Source organism: Gobius niger, assembly GCF_951799975.1.
Source record: "Gobius niger genome assembly, chromosome: 8".
Taxonomy (NCBI): Eukaryota; Metazoa; Chordata; class Actinopteri; order Gobiiformes; family Gobiidae; genus Gobius; species Gobius niger.
In genome coordinates, this window is record NC_136859.1 from 6,877,159 (window position 1) to 6,897,701 (window position 20,543).

Here is a 20,543-nt window from a genome sequence, read left to right on the forward strand (position 1 = left end):
TGATCTTAAAAACAACACAGCACATGAACACACACACACAATTACTTATTTCCAAGTTGAATCAAACTTTAGCTTTCTGCTGTTTTGTATTCAGTTGACACAGTATAACCATTAGAAAGCCTGCAGGTCTCACACATACACTATTAATTGAGTTGATTGAGTTAATGAATATTGCATGCATGGTGCCTATTATGAATATCACCATGACACAAGGGATTTCATGGCCAGGAAGTTTTTGGTTTTGTTTCAGAAACTAGGGGTTTAACTTTTCTGGAAGTGAGAGCTGCCTCCTCTGTCACTGTTCAAAACACACATCTTCGCATTAGCTTTTAATTCAAGTTGAGAAAAAACATTTTAATCTGGCTGCAGGTCTCTACTGTCGGATTCCTATTCTATTCTTCCATTCAGTAGGTTTCTGTGTGTTATTTCTATTTTGCGTTGAATGTGGAGAGCACTTTGGGGCAGTCGTCTGTTTTAAATGTGTCATATAAATAAACTTTGACATGATCTCATACTTCAGTGGTTCCCGGAGTGGGGGTCGGGACCCCTCGGGGGGTGTGAGGCCTTAAAGGGGCGAGATGCAAGTTAGTCATTTTATACTCACTACTGTCACCTCTGGTCTTATGCATAACTGCACCTTCTATATTAAGCTTGTGCATGAAGGCACTTCGGACCCGAATTAACACCTTAGAGGCAGTTGTGGTGAAAGTTCATTGTACACATTAGGACTTGGCTGGAACATGTAGGGGGAAAATACGTTTTATCATTTTTAAAGTGGGGTCCCCAGATGATTTCAAGATGTTTTTAGTACATTTTTGAGAGTAAAACAGCCTATAATTAGTGCAATCCATTCAAATAATAAACATAAACAGTTATTAACTTGATTTTAAATTGTTTTTCTGCCCCAAAGTAGCATAGGAGGCAATAACTTTGTACAAGGGCGTCCCGAGTTGTTAACGAGTCCATTTTTTCCCAACCCAAAAAGTTTTGGTACTCCTGTCATACTTTACAGGTCACTTTGAAACCACTTAAGTTTCTCTTCAAGAAACCCCGAAAAGCTGCTACTGAAAAGTTAATTGTAGCATCTTACAGGAATAGGCCACCGTTTTTACATACTGAGATATGTTCTTACCTTAGCTTTGACGAGTTCTTTAGGACCGGTCTGATCTTCACCCGTGCCTTCAGTCACGTAAACACAGCGCAGACGGCGTTAGCATTTAGCCTCTCCCTCTCTCCTCTATAGCTCCAAAACAGGTCAAGATAGAAGCTACCAAGCTCTTCCACGTTTTCCCTATTTAAATATGGTTACGTGAAGTGTTACACTACAAAGTATAACTAAAAATGCAATGGCTGCGCCATTGCGATTGACTGCGGAAATGCAGGAAGCTAATGCAAAAATTGCATAAACTCTTCAAATTGTATATTTGCATAAACTGGTAAAATGCATAAAATATCACGTTGCATAAACGCTTTAAAATGCATTAACTGGTTAAATCCCATAAAGTGGTTAATTTGCATAAATTGTTAATATTGCATACACTTTTTAAACTGGTCAAACTGTTGAAATGGCCTCAGTGCTTGATTGGCAGAAGCTGCACAAATGGCTGAAAGGCCTGGAGTCTCCCCATTGGCTGGATTCCCCCATACACACTAATGCAAAAATTTCAAACTCCCGTATAAAAAAACTGGAAAACTGCAGAAGGCCAATTTTTTATCAAAACCCACAAGTTGCAGAAGCTGAACATGCACAAAGTGCAGAAATTGCATAAAATGCAGAAATTTCGGCCGATTGCGGAAAAAACGTAAATTGCAGAAGTCCCAAAAGTAATAGCGCCCTTCTCCTCAACATGCGGAACATTTTGATGCATAACTTGCATAAATTGCCCAAAGCATGAAGGTGCTGAAAGCTGGAGAAAATCGGGAAAAAGATGGAAGAGGAATAATAATAAAGAACATGAAAACCAATAATTGACTGCGGAAGAATTCCGCAGTCAATTAATTACACAAAAATAAACAATGTGGATTTTCTAAGCGGATAAAAGGGGAACTATATTGTAAGACGTAATAATACCAGGAGTCATTTGGCATCCGCACAGTAAAGTGAAGATTACTGCGCGGATTTCGAACTACTCCTGGTTTAACTTAGTGTAATTATACTTTGTAGTGTAACACTTGACGTAACCATATTTAAATAGGGAAAACGTGGAAGAGCTTGGTAGCTTCTATCTTGACCTGTTTTGGAGCTATAGAGGAGAGGGGGAGAGGCTAAATGCTAACGCCGTCTGCGCTGTGTTTACGTGACTGAAGGCACGGGTGAAGATCAGACAGGTCCTAAAGAACTCGTCAAAGCTAAGGTAAGAACATATCTCAGTATGTAAAAACGGTGGCCTATTCCTTTAAGTAAACATATTTTTGGATCCTTGCTTTAATTTTAACAGTTTAAACAGCCTTGGTCCCCCATCTGTGATGGATTTTATTCTATAAATAAAAAAATCTGAAGTACTGTAAACAGAAGAGCACAGGGCTAATTGCTCCCGTTGTCCCCACTTTTAACCTCTGAGACCTGCTTATTGTAATTACACATTGTTGCTGCAATGGCCACATGTGTATTATAAGTTTTATTTGTATTTTGTCTTGTTGAAATTTAAATGGAATAAAGGGCCACTAGTAAAATAGCTGTCACTATTCCAGCATATTTATATTCATACTCTCTCCTGAGGGCTAACATGTTGATTCATATGTTGATTAATTTGTTTAATTAAGATAGAACAATGCATATGTATGAACATATGTGCAGATATTATGAATAAATAATTATTCATCATGTTATAAATGCTGCACTCACTGTGATGTCCCGCTGTGACCTGTTGGCTCCTCCTTCGTATTCATTTCTTCTGTCCCAGGGTCCATATTTTGAACTTACTCTGAAAAGTAAAAAGCAAGCCCTAAAGAGTACTGTAAATGTAAGGGTAAGGGTAAAAATGTACATTGAGTTAGGCTCCACTGTGGCCAAAACTCTGCCTAGAAGTTCTTTTATTCGAGTAACTCAGCTATTTTGACCTGTGTTGTGTGTGCAGTCATAATTTTCTTAATATTCTGTAGGGCCAGAAGATATAGGGGCAGATTAGGCCAACAGACCTGATGTTGCAAACCAATGGAATACAGAATAACCAACAGTTCAGGGATAGGCAAACCGTGGCACAGGTTCTCTCGGAGAGAATATTGGTATAGCACAAAGTTTATAATGAATATTAATAGTTTATAATGAATCAGTCACTTCGTCTGATAAACCAGATATCTGCGTTGCTTTTTGAGTTGAAGTGTCAAATAAAACCAAATCTAAAAAAAAATACATTGAGGAGAGCGATATGGATTTGTGCACAAACAATGATGTGCAGAGGGAGCTATTGCAACAACAAAAACAACAACAACAACAACAACAACAACAACAACAACAACAACAACAACATAGGAATTTGCAATAAATGGTAAATAAGTTGACCTATCGGTTATGGTTGAAGAAATATCATATAGTGGTGACAGTGACACACCAGTGATTTCTCCTCTAAGACTAAGTGACACCCATAAGAAAATAATGACGGCACTCCAAGAAAGGTTACTGAACTCTGCTGCAGGTTATGGTGCATTAAAAGTTGCCTTCTTTCATTTGCCTGCATTAAAGTTGCGGAGTAGAGGAAGAAAATACTTACCAAAAACATTAAATCAAAACAACTATCACGGAGTAGTAGAAGAGCAGCAGCATCACTGCGCCAAGAATCAAAATGGGGTTTTGACTTTCAGTTTCGATTCTCCAGAAAAGTCTATTCCTGTGTTGTCTGCTGCCACCTGGAGGCTGTTCTGGAGCATCACAGCTGGGATGATGCATGATAGTAACCTCAACGGCGCCATCTCTATTTTTGCAATTGCTCAGAACCACTAAGACAAGACATAAAACTAAATTAGTCCCAAAATGGTCTCAAACAAGGACAAAATAGACCTGAACCTGAACGTGACTAAACCTGCGAGAACAAGATGCATAACTGAAGCATAAAACTAAAACTATGTGGGTTTTCTTGTGGATGTGAGGGTTAATGCAAGATTGCAAGGAATAAAACAAGCAGAGGATTTTTTTTTTTTTTTTTTACATCATTTAACCTCTTAACTCCCACCTGAACATGTTTTCTCCAAATTCTCCAAATCTAAAAGCTTCTTCAAAACAGAGGCAAAAAACGAGATGAAAATGAGGATGTAAACGCAACAAAAAAAGCTAAAAAAGTGACGAAAAAAAGCGACAAAAATGACAAAAACTCAACAAAAAAAGTGACAAAAAGCCAGCAAAAAAAAGGACAAAAATCCAGCAAAAAAGGCAAAAATCCAGCAAAAAAAGGGACAAAAATCCAGCAAATAAGACAAAAATCCAGCAGAAAAAAAAAAAAAAAATACAGCAAAAAAAAAAAAAATACAGCAAAAAAGTGACAAAAATCCAGCAAAAAAAGACAAAAATCCAGCAAAAAAGTGACAAAAGAGCAGCAAAAAAGTAATTCAAAAGTGACAAAAACACATAAGGGAAATAAAAAGTGACGACAATGGCAAAGAGGAGAGAATGGATTTGGTTTTGGCGGGTGGTAAGAGGTTAAAAGTCACAGATGAACATTTCAAGTTATATGTTTCCTTGTCACAATTTAAAAGAAAAACTCATCTGAACCAAACTGGAAACAGCCTGTATTTTGTCCACTTAATGCATGTTCAACGAAGAATGTCATTTATCTTCTAAAATCCCGCTGTGGATTTAGTCATGAGGTTACGATAGCTATACAGTAGCAGCGCACGGGTCTAGAATGATATATGGATTTAGCATTTACAACATAAACTTATAACAAGCAGAGGAGGAAACTTCAACAAATGGCTCCTACAAAGACAGCGCTTACATATTTATGCATTAGTGCAGTGGTTCCTAAAGTGTGGGTCACAGGGATTGAGCTGGGGGTCACAAGATGATTTCAAGATATACAAAATAGAAATATAAAAGACAGGAGACAGGAAGTACAGCGCCGATCTTATTGTCCAGGAAGAACTCACGTGGGGACACTGTGCCTGCGCATATTACACATGTTTTGCTTTTTTTTTTACTTGCTTTGATCTATGGTCTTAGTTTTTTACAGTGAGGATCCCGGATTGCATGGACATTTTGGGGGTCGCGGCCTGAAAAGTTTATTGTATTTTATTTATTTGTTTGAGGGACAATCAGGGGGGTGGCCTCCGAGATCGGGTGGGGAGCTCAGTTACCCGGGAGGAGCTCGGAGTAGAGTCGCTGCTCCTCCACGTCGAAAGGAGCCAGCTGAGGTGGCTCGGGCATCTGTTTCGGATGCCTCCTGGATGGATGGATGGATGGATGGATGGATGGATGGATGGATGGATGGATGGATGGATGGATGGATGGATGGATGGATGGATGGATGGATGGATGGATGGATGGATGGATGCATGAATGGATGGATGAGGGACAATGTGCAGTTGCATTAAAACAGGGGTGTCCAAACTTTTTTCACAGAGGGCCACACATCGGTGGTCAGTGCATTCAAACATCCAACTGGGTGTATTTAATAGAGATTTAAACCATTCCCCACACCTTTATTTAGACTTGGAACCATAATGTTAGCTTTGTCTCACAGTAAATGTTGCCTTATGAGGTTTTAATTGTGTGAAATCATCAAGATTGCAGTAAAAACAAAAGCCATCTCTGGTGATGTGTGCCAATAAAACAAGGAAAAAACTGGTCTGAGGGCCGCACTTTGGACATGCCTGCATTAAAAGATGGCTGCACCAGATTTAGCGCCGTGCTCATTTCCATCTGTAAGTCTAAGTTTGGAAACTCCTGCTCAAGCTTCAAACTTTAACGCCAACTGGCCTGAATCAACACTGTGATACAAAGTTTTTTCTCCGATGTGGAACAAATGTAAATAGACATACTTTCCCTTATGCTGATAAATGTAATGGCCATTCACACATGCGCCAAACTCCTTCTTCTCCCTTCTGCATAAGTCCACCAATCATGGGAGTGGCGTACTCAGTGAAAGTATGCTCTGAGGAAGATCAGAAACATTTTCACAAAATCGCAGTTAATTTGAGTCAGTGTACAGGCTTTTTTTTTTCCACTTTTCAAGCTGTCACTTTTAGCCTATGTCATGGATGACACCATGACCAATACAACAGCTCATATTGGGGTCCAGTGATGGATAATCGCTTTTAAAAATACATTGAAATAACAGAAAGGAGAACCCATTACACCAGATCCAGATGGTGACTTCTTTGCAAGATATATTTTTGCGATAATGCCCTTTTAGCTTGCAGTTAAATAACATAATGAACCGTTTGCCTTTGTATTCTGGTCTGCACTCAGAGCTCCACTTCAGAGTATCGCAGTTCAACTCAAATATTAATCTCCCACTCACCTGTATGTAAGAGAAGCTGGCCACTCGACACTCACAGGGAATATTCAGTAAACTGGCCTCAAAACGATCTGTGGAGAGAGAAATATAGCCCTAGGGTTTTCTGGTTAAATGAGAGATCTGAGGTTACAGTCAGTGGTGTAGGAATTGTGCTCAAGATCTTTGCTGAAAGCAGAACTAAGTAAAAATACAACGGGAGAGAGAGATATTATACACCCACTACACAATGGAGATCATTTTATTCACTCAAACTTGGCTGTAAATACTGTTTAAGTGGTGCTAGCCCGCAGTTAGCTTTGCCCGTTAGCCTGATAGCTTCTTCGTGATTCTATTAGTGTGTATTGGAGGCTCCGAGCCGGAGGCAGTAAAGTTGTAATTGTGGATTTCTGGCCAGAGACACCAGGGGGAGATGAAAGACCCCCCCGTCATCCCAGCAACATTTGTATGGAGGGACAATGAAAAGGATTTAAGTTAAACATGTTGCTTAGTTCTTCTTTAAATGTTACATTTATCAGTGACTTATCCTTAACGTTGCAACTTTTGATTTTGCGGGGTCTATCTCTTTTGCGTTTTCCCCTGCCTCCAAAAAGCACTCGGAGAGTCACAGTGGTTAAGGACTAGGTCTGATCTAATTTTGTTGACAAGGCAAGTCAAGTTTATTTGTAGAGCACAATTCATAAACAAGGCAATTCAAAGTGCTTCACGGTTGCATAAAATTACAAGAAAGCAGATAAAAATCATTCCATAAAACATCAACATAAAAATAACGGGTAAAAAGAACTGTTTTCAGCCTGGATGTGTCAGAGTTGAGGCCTGTCTCTCATGAAGACTGTTCCAGATTTTAGCTGCATGTACAATTGTGTATGACACTTGAAGTACTTCACTTCGTCTTTCAAGCTAAAAAAATATAACATCATGAAACAGAACAAATGCATATCATTTGATTAAAGTGATGACAGTCAGAGCACAACAGGACGAGGATGCATTGGCAAACTGTAAACATGAAACATCATGTTGATAGCTTGTTCAAAAAGGAAATAAAATGCAGATTATATATAAAGAAGGAGCATCGTATACAGATTTAAAGCACCACATCCAGAACACCACAACATGCATTGTTAATGTTGTTATTTTTCTTCATTTGCGCTTCAGATATGAAACCATCCAAGGACCTCTTTGACAAACACATTAATTCATTGCGCCCAAATTAAGATGCAAACTCTGCTTTAAGCTGATTTTTTTTATGAAAATAGCGAAAAATGTGTAGTGAAAAAAAAGTGCATTTGAAGACGGGCTTTTCCATGAATGCGAAAAGAGTAGCACCGTAAAGGGCTAACATTTCACTACATTTTTTAATAATTTGCATTAAGAAGTGTAAAATTACTTTGCATGGTCCATAATCCTTGCACAGTCCTGATCAAAAGTTTAAGACAAGTTGAAAGATGGTCTATGCATGGTTGGATCTTCTCACTGAAGAAAAAAATATTAAATGAATATACTACTTCATTCAACTTTGTGATAATCAACACAGCAAAAATAGACTTAGAACTTCAGCAAACTAACTTTATACATTAAAAAACACAACAAAGCTCCAGAAAGTAAAAGTAAAATAGTAACACTAAGTTTGGTAAAGGCTTGTTGTTAATGTCTGTTGTCAAGCTGCTGGGCGGCACGGTAGCACAGCGGTTAGCGCCTCCGCTTCACAGCTAGAAGGTCCCGGCCTTTCTGTGTGGAGTTTGCATGTTCTCCCCGTGTCTGCGTAGGTTTCCTCCGGGTACTCCGGTTTCCCCTACCACTAAAAACATGTGCAATAGGTGAATAGGTGAATCCTCCAGCCAGGTGATTCTGACCATCAGCCTGGCTCCACATCATGGAGATGGGTCCCCGGGCGCGGCACGGCCGTCGACCACTGCTCCTTACGGGTTGCCCCAGTGGCATCGAAGGATGGGTTAAATGCAGAGGACAAATTTCCCTACAGGGACAATAAAGTATACAAACAAAGCTGTTGTGATGTGACGCTCTGTCGCTGTCTGACCCTTTCACAATAAGAGTCTTACTAAAGCGATAACATACAGTGACCTTTCTTGTGTAAAAGGCAAAATGGAAGCAGTTTGTTACCATAGGTTATTACTTGACTTTGATATAGCGCTGATAACCAAAAATGAGCTTGGAACAGTGTATCACTCAGTAGTGTTAGTGTTTGTTCCACTGCACTTAAAGGACACATTATGTAATTTTGTGATCATCCATTCCACACATACATTAGATGCGCACTATAACATCATGAACACATTTTCAAAAGATAATTTACGTGAGAGCAAGTCTTGGGTAGGCAGGCCCGGGGCAGGGCTATATGTCTAGCAGGGTTTCCGTTAGCTTTTGGCTGGTTTGAAAAGCAAATGGCCGGTAAAAATTATGTCCATCGGCCAAATTGGCCGACAGTAAAAAAAATATGGAGAGAGAATATAGAAAAATATATTAAACATGTCACCTAAGTCAGTGACTAACATAACAAAGTGTTTTCGAGACAGGCCTAAATATTAAAAAAGGTTCAATATTTCTATCAAAAAGGTTTTGATTTACGCCTTTAGCCCGTTTTACAAAGCGCAGTCGAAGCGCCATCATCGCTGTCTGGATACGTAACGCTTTTTCTTCGTGCTTCGTCACATTTTCCAAGAAAACTACAGGTACATTTACTTTTATATACAGTGCGTCTCGAAAGTATTCATACACCTTGAACTTTTGCACATTTTGTCATGTTTACAACCCTAAACATAAAGATTTTATTTTGATTTTTTTACTGAACGTTCACACACAAGTAACAGACAACTCTGAAGTGAAAGCAAATTGATCCATGATTCCGTTATTTTTCAAAAAATAGAAAAGTGAAAAATGGGGCTTGCATAAGTATTCATACAGCATTTTCTGAGTGCATTAAATTGCCTTTATAACATTCCTAATGACTCCAGAATGTTCACACCTTGGCCTAACGGTTAAATAGAGGCCACCTGTGTGTAATCTACTCTCAGTATAATTTCAGCTGTTCTTTTAGGCCCTCAGAGCTGTGGTCGGAGTGTATTGGTCACTAAACAACATCATGAAGGCCAAGGAGCACCAGAGAGGTCAGGGATAAAGCTGTGGAGAAGTTTAAAGCAGCATTAAGTTATACAAACATTTCCCAAGATTTAAACATCTCCCGGAGCAACTGTACAATCCATCATTCAGAAATGGAAAGAGTATAGCACCACTGCCAACTTACCAAGACATGGCCATTCACGTAAACTAACAAACTGAACAAGGAGAACACTGGTAAGAAATGTAACCAAGTGCCCCAAGATAACTCTGGAGCAGCTGTGAAGTCCTGCCGCTGAGCTGGGGGAATCTGTACGTGGGACAACTATAAGTTAGCCTGGCTAACACCAGACTAAAATCACAAGTGATATTTAGTCTGGGGACCACCAATTCATTTTCTCGTAGGAGAGGTGTGGTTTACGATCGTCCATACTCGTTTATTGGGCGATACGAAAAAAAAAAAAGTCTCTTGCGTCTGCACGTAGCCATGGCCAATCGTATCATCGTATGAGATGACGTATGACGTACCCGCTGTAAACTTTTGAATATAAACTATTTAGAACAAGGTCTAAAGCTTGATCAAAAAATACCATCGTGTCTGCTGCTGTCACGTTGGATCCGTAAATAAACTTTTTTTTTTATTATCCGTAAATAAACTACAAGCTTCCATATCTCGAATAGCGCGTCATCGTCTTGCCGTCCCTCCTCGCTCTGTGATTGGTTCCCAAATCCACCGGAGATGTCGGCCATGGTCCCCAGGCTGTTGTGCAGTTCGAAATAATTCGAGCGCACACAGCAGCCTGGCGTTAGCCAGGTTAACTATAAGTAGTATCTACACAAATCTGGCCTTCATGAACGAGTGGAAGAAGAAAGCCATTATTGAAAGGAGGCCATAAGAAATCCCGTTTGAAGTTTGCTAGAAGTCATATGGAGGACACAGCTCCATGTGGAAGAAGGAACTTTGGTCAGATGAGAGAAAAATGTAACTTTTTGGCCCAAATGCAAAACGTTATATATGGAGCAAACCTAACACTGCTCATCGTCCTGAGTGCACCATCCCCAGTGTCAAATATGGTGGGGGGAGCATCACGCTGTGGGGCTGCTTTTCCTCAGCAGGGACTGGGGAGATTGTTAGAATAGTGGGGAAGAGGGATGGAGCCAAATACGGGGACATTTAGGCGGACAACCTGCTGGAGTCAGCAAGAGAACTGAGGCTGGGGCGGAGATTCACCTTCCAGCAGGACAATGACCCAAACACAAAGATAAATCTACAATGGAATGGTTCAATAAAAACATATTAATGTGTTAGAATGGCCAAGTCAAAGTCCTGACCTAAATCCTATTGAAAATCTGTGGAAAGATCTGAAAACTGCTGTTCACTAACGCTCTCCTTCTAATGTGACAGAGCTTGAGTTGTTTTATAAAGAGGAATGGGCTAAAATGTCAGTCTCTACATGTGCAAATCTTGTAGAGTCAGACCCAAAAGACTTGCTGCTGTTATTGCAGTAAAAGGGGGTTCACAAAGTATTCATTCATCTGTATGAATACGTATGCACGCCCCACTTTTCGGTTTTCTATTTTTAAAAAAAATAACAGAATCATGTATCAATTTGCTTTCACTTCACAGTTGTCTGTTTCTTGTGTGTGAACGTTCAGTAAAAAAATCGAAATAAAATCTTAATGTTTAGGGTTTAAACATGACAAAATGTGCAAAAGTTCAAGGTGTATGAATACTTTCGAGAGGCACTGTAAGTGTGTTAAGAACTCAGCAGCTAATACGTTTGATTAGGATATTCTTGAAACGCGCATGTGTTCAGTCAGACTGACGCGCTGTCTCACAGCAGCTCTTCCTGGGAGAGTGGTCGGGTTTGGAGGTGCTTCCCTCGGTCGGTCTGCGCAGACGCCTCGGCTTAGTTACCGGTGTTCGGAGCCGCTCTAAAGCGCTGGGTCCGTTTTGAATCGCTCGAGACTGACTTTTGTGACTTTAGTGCTGTCGATTTGTCTCTCCACAATATTTCAGTGGTGAGGGATTTAATCACTATTTTACACCTGAAGCCACGTAAAAGCGCGGAAGGGCATCTGCAGCCCAGCCCTCGCTGTGCAGCTGGTCAGACCTGGATAAGGACAGCGTTAGGGTCGTAGATATCGGCTACTTTCTGTCTGAGTTGAAGTGCATATGAGTGGTGTATATCCGAGCAACACCTGCTGCTCTCCACCGTCTCCACGCGCACAACTTCATGATTGGATTTTCGCTGTTGCTACATTTTTCTCATGTCAGTCTTTAATTAGAAATAGCCGTGTTTTGGGACCCACTAATGCACTCGTGTAGCGCTCTGTCTAAATGTAGATTGTTATTCATAATAAGCCACGTTCATTATGTATATATTTTTTAATGGCCGGTAATTCTTGCGAATGGCCGACATTTTACGACCCAGCCGGCCAAAGTGGCCGACAAAAAAAAAGTCTAGCGGAACCTCTGTTGTCTAGATAGGTGCACAAAGATTTCCAGATTGCACACAAAGGCACCACTCCAAGTACCCTAACTACACAGGTAAACCACCCTAACCAGCTAAAAAGCTCACAAAAGTCAATTTTGCATAAGATGTCCCCTTTAAGCTTGTGATAGTAAATACATGGACTAAGATTTTATCAAAACGGACTGAATTGAAAGTGCTAAACTGAAACGGTTCAATACATCCGAGTGTGCTGTTAAACCCCTAAACACCTTAATCATCACCTTAATCATCACCATAGTCATAACCGTAGTCATCACCGTAGTCATGACCGTAGTCATCACCGTAGTCATGACCGTAGTCATGACCGTAGTCATCACCGTAGTCATCACCAAGGTCAGCATCTTGGTCATAACCAAGGTCAGCATCATAGTTATCATCAAGGTCAGCATCTTGGTCATCACCAAGATCATCACCATGGTCAGCATCATAGTCATCACTATGATCATAGTCATCATCAGGGTATTCATCATGTTCATCACTGTAGGCTGCACCATAGACCATAAGTGGTTTAAAAGTAACGTCCAGATGACAGTTCCCAATCTGATCCAGGTCTTCAGAGAATGCATTTCCAGTGACAGTCGCACTCAGCTCTTTCAGGGATGTTGACCCAGACTTCAGAATCGATGTAATAGAGGAGTAACTTGACCTCGACATACTGCACCCATCCAGTCTAAAAGAGGGAAGGCAGAATTTAATATGTTAAACATCAACCCTTTGCATTTTATACATTTTACTATCCCAGGATATAGGGGGTCATGTGATCAATGCCCGAGTACCAGCACCACCCTGGGTCTGAATAGTCCCATCAGTGACGAAGGAGGTAGGGCAAGTATGCTTCCTATCAACCTCCTTTAGAATAGATCGATTATTAATGCTTATAACACGATTCATTCGAACCTTTGAAATGGGTGTAAATAAAAATGTAATTGTAAATGTGTATGTAAATAAAATGTAAATAAAAAGTTGTGCCACCCACGGTTAATGAAAAGAGGTTACTACTGCCTTGACAAGACATTTAAAAAAAAAACTTTCACTTGTGGCAAAAGGAGCCGTTCTAAAGAGCTGATTCGGTCACAAACCTCATATCACCAAAAAACTAAAAACTAGTGGTGGGATTTGATTAAATTTTTTAAATCAAGTTACTTACAGCCTTTGTAATTAATCACATTTATTTATTTAGAGGTTGTATTTAGAGGTTGTATTTATTTTTTAGAGGCATATTTTAGATGCTTCTTTGTATTTTCCTGCATTTGAACTCATCTGAAAGTTCACTGCGATTAATTTCAATTCATATATTTAATCGCACTAAACCTTATGTAATTAATTAATTGGAATTCATCGAAAAAAGTTCCGGCCCTAAAAAAACACATACATAGTGCCCGTGAACCAGATGAACCATTGCGGACTCTGAGAAGTTCAGGGTGGGGTCTTTTGCTGGTTCCCAGAGTCAATAATAAACACTGTGAGGGTGTTTCAGTTTCACGCAGCTAAAATCTGGAACAGTTTTCACGAGGATGTGAGACAGGCCTCAACTCTGACAATGTTCAAATCCAGGCTGAAAACTGTTTTTACCCGTGTATATGACAACTGAAAGAATTATATCAGCACTCTTGCTCTTCTACTGTAATTAATTAATTTTTATGTTATATGGATTGATTTGATCTGATCTCTTTTTGTGTAATTTTGTGCAACTGTGAAGCACTTTGCATTGACTTTATTGTGTAATTGTGCTCTACAAATAAACTTGCCTTGCCACAGACCGAGAACTACTTTTGATGTAATGAAGCTCAGTCTAAATGTCTTATCAATCATTCAAAACTTTATTTATACAGCACTTTTCATACTCTTGCAAATCATGTGTGGCAGCCCTATGTAAAAAGAGAGATTGTCCTCCAGTGTATTGTTAGCTTAAGGCAGCTGGTAAGAGGCCCTGTCTAAGTAATAAAAGGAGTTTCCAGCACCGCCACTGGTTAGACATACCTGAGCCTTTTCAGTCGACACTTTGGACTCCGCAGATATCCACAAAGAAGCTCTACTCCAGAGTCCTTTATGTCACTGTTGTTTGTCAGCTCTAGTTCTCTCAGGTGTGAGGGGTTGGAGTTCAGAGCCGAGGCCAGAGCGGAGCAGCCAGACTCCGACACACTGCATTCTTCCAGCCTGGATAAAACAAATTATTCAGGAATAACTTTTCTCAATAGTATAATTTTTGGAATTGTTGGCTGTAGTAATTAAAATGTATTGAAAAATGGTATTACTTGCACAGGCGTTTTATGAAGTGTTGGTCTAGTATCTGTTTTGCTTTGTTTAGATTAGACAAGTAGCCCAACATCAAAATACCTGAGCTTTTTCAGTCGACAGTCTGGGTTCTGCAGAGATGCACACAGAAGCTCCACTCCGGAGTCCTTTATGTCCCGGTTTTTACTCAGCTCTAGTTCTCTCAGGTGTGAGGGGTTGGACTTCAGAGCCAGGGCCAGAGAGGAGCAGCTGGACTCTGACAAACAGCATCCTCCCAGTCTGAGTAGAACAAAATATACATTTACTTTCAAACGGAACACAATCCATTCTCCCCTGCCTGCACAGAAACAATACATTTAAAGTCATTGAGTGGCTACACTGTGAGTAAAGTTGATTTATAGTAATTTCATGCACTTCATACTGGTGGAAGTAAATATTTGTGTATGCACAGAGAGTAGGCCTGTGATTTGTACAGTCATTATTACGAGAAAGGCCAAGGCTGGGGTATTTCTAAACAGCCAAATAATGCACATTGCTTGGTCATGTCGAAATTCATTTGCCAAAAACATAACAAAGCTATATTCTTTTATGTGCAAAAACACTTGTTAATTGACCTAATGCATGTACGGATTGAACAAAAGGGGTCCCAAGATTTAGCCCTGTGGAACCCTAAAAGATAAGTCAATTTGAAACAGTTAACTCTGTGGCCCCGTGACCCACGAAGTTAAAGGTAGCACTGAGGGTCCAGCAAAACTAAGACGAAGCCTCACTGATCACTGGATTAAATACTACAATGCTAACTTCACATAATTCATTGCTTTGACTTTGCATGACTCCTACCCACTACTGACATTGCACTTATTCACAATGTTGTATTCAACACCTTCTTCAACAAGTTTTTCTTGAGCTGTCTTTTTTCAACCAGGAACATTTTGACATTGCACAGACCTGAGAGTCTCCAGTCGGCAGTGTGGACTCTGCAGATATCCACAAAGAAATTCTATTCCTGAGTCCTTTATGTCGCCGTTGTTCGTCAGCTCAAGTTCACTTAGGAGTGAGGGTTTGTTCATCAGAACCGAGGCAAGAGAGGAACAACTGGACTCTGACAAACTGCAGGACTTCACACTGTAATAAATGTGACAGAACCTCATGTTAGAGTAATTGTATGCAGAATCTGTTTCTTTTTTAACACTAACCTAACAACGGAGCCATTTCTACTGTGTTACTGCACCACATTACTCAAACTGACCACGGAGAGAAGGGGTCACTTTCCACAATGATCTAACGACATCCGTGTAGCAGAGTAGTATATAATTGCTTAACAGGAATCTTGAGCAAAGTTATCAGTTATGCAAACTTACATTGACAAAAGTCACCGTAAAGGTTGCAAACTAGTCAGAGGCCAAGAGCATCTGGAAATAACTCCTGATGATTTTCTTAAAGGGACAATACAGAGTTTAAAAATGTAAAAATTATGTATTTTCCTCCCCCTACATGTTCCAACAATGTCCTAATGTGTAGAATGAGCCCAGACCTGTTCAAAAAGGTGTTAATTTGGGTCCGAAGTGCCGTCACGCACGAGCTTAATATAGAAGGTGCAGTAACACGTATGACCTGAGGTGGCAGTATTGAGTATAAAATGGCTAACTTGCATCTAGCCCCTTTAAAGTTTACGGGAAATATGTACTAAATCTGATGTGAGGTAATGAGTCAAATTGCTATTGTCAAATATTGTGATGTGGCTCTACTGATTGCATTATGCCCTATAAAAGCAGAGGAAATGTTTACAATCACCTGAGGGTTTTCAGTCGACAGACTCGAGTCTTCAGATATTTACAAAGAAACTTCACTCCTGAGTCCTTTATGTTGCCGTTTCCACTCAGGTGTAGTTTCCTCAGGTGTGAGGGGTTGGACTCCAGAGCCGTCGCCAGAGAGGAACAGCTGGACTCTGACAAATTGCACTCTTCCAGTCTGAAAGAATAAGAAACACTTACTGGAACAAGGACTTGCCACTGTTTCTCTCACTAAAGAGAAAATTACACCCAAAATATAATATTTGTTTCAGTAAAGGTAAATACACAATGTACATATGTACAGTAAAGAAACCAATCCCCTATCCAGGACCACTGGACAGCAACAGACAGACAAACATTAAAGACAGGAATTATGGTATTTGCAGGTTGGAAGTAATCTTAAACACATCTTTACCACTATCTATCTAAAACAAGTTAAAGTAATAATGATAATAATTATAATAACAAATAAATAAGTAGATAAACCACTATTGCAATGGCAATGTGGTAATGGGAATGACAGCAAGAAGAAACATGATATTTTGGAAAATGCAATCATCATCATCATTGTTAAGGTGATGGTGAAAATAGTAAAATACAAGGCATCAGTGATGTATGTATGTATATGTGTGTGTGTATATATGTCTATGTATGTATGCACACATATATGTATATTATAAAAAAATATAAGAAATGCAATACTTGAAAGAATGATGTAAATCAATAGAATGGTGACAGGGTTTTATAAGTAATGACTGGTTATGGTATTTCGTGAATGGGAAAGAAACATGAAAACAATAATAACAATAACAACCTAAGTAATAATGTGTTGTAATGTGTGTTGTAACACTATTATTATCACCCCATTGGGGACTGCAGCTGGAAAGTAAAACTAATCTTGAATTCGGGGTAGGCACCTATAAGCTTTCTTGCTTCGGCCTACTCCCTTTGAGTTTTTCTGTTCTGTAAAGTAATGTAAATAATGTAAATAATGTAAATATAATGACTCAAATAAATCAAATCAATCAATCAATCTATGTTGTAGTATGTAACATGAGTTTATGTGACATACTTGTCCCTATTCAAATAAACTTAAAATAAATAAATAAATCTTACACTTTATTGGTTAGAAAAGGCTATGTAGATCTAAAACAGCTGAAACTAAATATCCAGCTAACAGGTACCACTGGTGTCGAGTTATGACCCGCCCTCCCCTTGTTTGTACATTTAGGAAGCATTTTTCAATATGAAAACATCTGTCATAAAATAAATGCTTGTGTTTCAATTTTATTTATCGGGTAAAATTCTACACAGTGTGGCTTTAACTTGACCAGACCAAACATGTCATTATTATGGGAAAAAGACGTATTAAAGGTGAACTATGCAACTTTTTATGTCAAAACTAAAGCTATTTTATTTTTGACAGACCCCAGAACATTATCAATGTTTTTTTTCTACAGCGCAGTACTTTGTTTAACCTGCATAATGAGCCATGTGCTCGACTGAAGATAATTGCCTAGGTTTAACATTAACGTCAAGGCGGAACTGCTTTTCCGTCTTTTGGTGGAACAATAAACAGTGTAAGTTGTACTTCAAAACACGAAACCTTCCTGGAAGTTTTGCTCGTCTATTATGGACATATTTAGCCGAAATCAGCGATCAGCGAAATAAATAAATACTGATACTAAAGCAGGCATCACAGAACTGACCGGAGTATCTCCAAGTGACAGCCTGGGCTCTGTAGATATCCACACAGCAGCTCCACCCCTGAGTCAGGCAGGTTGTTCCTGCTAAGATCCAGCTCTTTCACATGAGCAGGGTTAGACTGCAGAGCTGAGGCCAGGAATGAGCAGCTCATCTCTGATAAAAAGCAGTTAATCAACCTGAAATAAACAAAGTATTGCTTATTACATTGCACAAAAAAGAAAGAGACTCACATGAATACAGATGGATGCGTAGGATGGAGGCCTAAATGTATATGGTTGCCATGTTTTTGACCCACTTTTACAGGCAAAATTTTGCCAAAGAAATGTTGTTAAGAAATATGAACCATTTATTCCTCTCATTAAGCTACATGTGCTTTACTTCTGAGTATTACATACAGTGACCTATGCAGCATACAGCTGCCATTACATCATCTGTTCCTTCAAGATAACCAGTCATCTTCCTGTATCTGCTGTATCTGTTCATTTCATCTTTGCATCTTGACTTAAGACTACTCTGACCTTTTACCCCATTGGTCCACGTCTTCCTAAAAGTGCTCATGCAGTCTATATGTACTGTATAAATACTGTGTCTTGGCTCTGAACAGACAGAGCATCTTTGAACAATATTTGCATATGGAGATACATATGCAAATGCTTGTTCAAACAAATTTCAAGACAAATTTTACTCCAGGGCAAATAGAGCAATCTCGAAAATTGACACTACACTTGTCACGTAGGGTTGCACATTATGTTAATTTTCTTCAATCACAGCATTTTCGATTAACAACCAAAGTAGTTGATTGACTTCTGTTGGTTTTCAGATGGCACTGTATCTTTTCTTTTTAGCACAATGACTAAATGTGAATTAAGGCCATAATTATTATTTGATTACATGTTGTGTGGAGTCTGCTGTGATGTGCACTTGTCAAAATCTTTTCAACTTGCTACAGTTGCAAATGTATAATTATGGAATGCATGACAGTGGGAATTTGAACAAATAACAGAGATGCATGATCCAGTTTTTTTCTTTCGACCCTGAAACTGGGGGTTTGAGTATCTAACAATATCCGACACCGCAGTGCTCCAGCAGTGGCCGATATTATTTTATTACTTTAGATGACCCTCTGATTTCTGCCCCAGCCTTGATTAGTTGTTGCTAGCATTAGCATACTGCTGCTTTTGCAATAAAAAGCATGTTTCTGAAGTGATTGAAATCTCCAGGTTCAGAGTTTCATAATGAGGTGCAGCATGTCCATATTCACATAGATTTAAGGTGAACATTGTGTTTTTAAAATGTTGTGAGTCTAAATAGTCAATGTCTCTCTTATTTAGAAAGCTCTCCCTTCTCAGCCCTCGCTCCCTCTGCTTCCACCAACATCCACAAACAGTGAACCTACCTGAGCTTTTCCAGGGAACAGTCTGGACTCTGTATGGACTCACACAGAGGCTCCGCTCCTGAATCCTTCAGGTTTGTCAGAGTTAGACTCAGCTCTCTGAGATGTGAAGGGTTGATCTTCAGAACTGAAACTAGCGGTGTTATGTTGGTCTCTGACTGGCTCCACGTCAGTCTAAAACAAGAAAGCAACAATTAGACTCAATTATAATATTATAATATGAAATGATAAAGTAATAAAAAAAACCGTAGGAATATTCTAAAAATTGCTCAACCACAGTCATATCATGTGATGTTGACGTCCTGTGCAACATACCCCCTGAGCGTCTGAACAAAGTTTGCCCCAAAGTTGTGAAGAAGGACCTCCTTTCTAGCCTACTCTGGACACCGCCTGTTCTTTTTTTCCTTACCTAATGATAATGCTATAGGGCAGAAATGAGAAGAGTTAAGAACTGTCCTGGACTGACTGATCACACACACAATAATATAACACCAAATTGAAATGCTGATGCAGCTCATGCCTCAAATAAAAGCTCTCCAAATGCTGACTGTATTATCTTTAGATGCTCCATTACCAAAAAGAAGTTTATGTTTCTGTTTTTAAAAGGTTCTTGGACGGTTACAGAGGTGCTATCCACCAGCTAAACAAGGGGCCCAAGAATATGCTGTGCCCATTTCTGTTAATCTGGGTATAGTGCAGTGTTTACAGTGAGCTGCCCTGCATGAAGTCACAAACACACGAAATTTTACACAAATTAATAGAAAAAGAAAAAATCCGACCTCAGAGCCTCCAGTCTGCAGTTGGGACTCTCCAGTCCAGAACACAGAATCTTCAGCACTGACTCGTCGAGGGAGATCATCTCCAGCTCTTGTAGATGAGAGGGATCAGACTTCAGAGCAGACGCCACGATCTCACAGTTTACTTGTGACAAGCCATGGGTCAATCTGCAAAAGCACAAATATAACATACTAGTATTCATTACAGAAAGGTCCATCCGAAGCAAAACACAAAAAACAGGGGTGTCTGCTCTAAAGAGAGAAGATTTTTGGCTCGGGCCGAGATGTCATGCATGACAGTGTGGTTTGGGTCGGGTTTTAATTTTTTATTTGTTTTTGTTAATGTCCTTATAATCTATAATAATAATCTAAACTATAGGCTTAGACTATTGGATACACAATATGACTATACTTATTCCTGTGGCGCTTGGAGGGGAGGGAGGTGGTGTGGGGGGGCAGGCACACTGGTGGTGGTCAAATTGCAGGAGCATGGCCAGGCTTTGATACTGGTGCTACACAGAAAACATTGCTATTCACTCTTCATCTTAGGACAGCGTTTAACTTACAGGGGCTAAATAAGCAGTTTGGTTCCTGTTTATATG

General features: G+C 39.6%; 1 protein-coding gene across 1 annotated transcript in view; it reads right to left on the minus strand.

Moving 5' to 3' along the window:
* LOC306966811 (uncharacterized protein) overlaps positions 1–20,543 on the minus strand; it is a gene marked incomplete at its 3' end in the record, with an annotated part of 49,372 nt that overhangs the window by 19,912 nt on the left and 8,917 nt on the right. The window contains exons 8-15 of the mRNA XM_079561627.1: positions 19,945–20,109; positions 19,169–19,339; positions 17,775–17,948; positions 16,067–16,243; positions 15,221–15,397; positions 14,375–14,551; positions 14,018–14,194; positions 12,271–12,707 (exon numbers count right to left, since the gene is read on the minus strand). Of these exons, the coding sequence (XP_079417753.1) occupies positions 12,271–12,707; positions 14,018–14,194; positions 14,375–14,551; positions 15,221–15,397; positions 16,067–16,243; positions 17,775–17,948; positions 19,169–19,339; positions 19,945–20,109 (1,655 nt within the window). The remainder of the gene's footprint in view (positions 1–12,270; positions 12,708–14,017; positions 14,195–14,374; positions 14,552–15,220; positions 15,398–16,066; positions 16,244–17,774; positions 17,949–19,168; positions 19,340–19,944; positions 20,110–20,543) is intronic.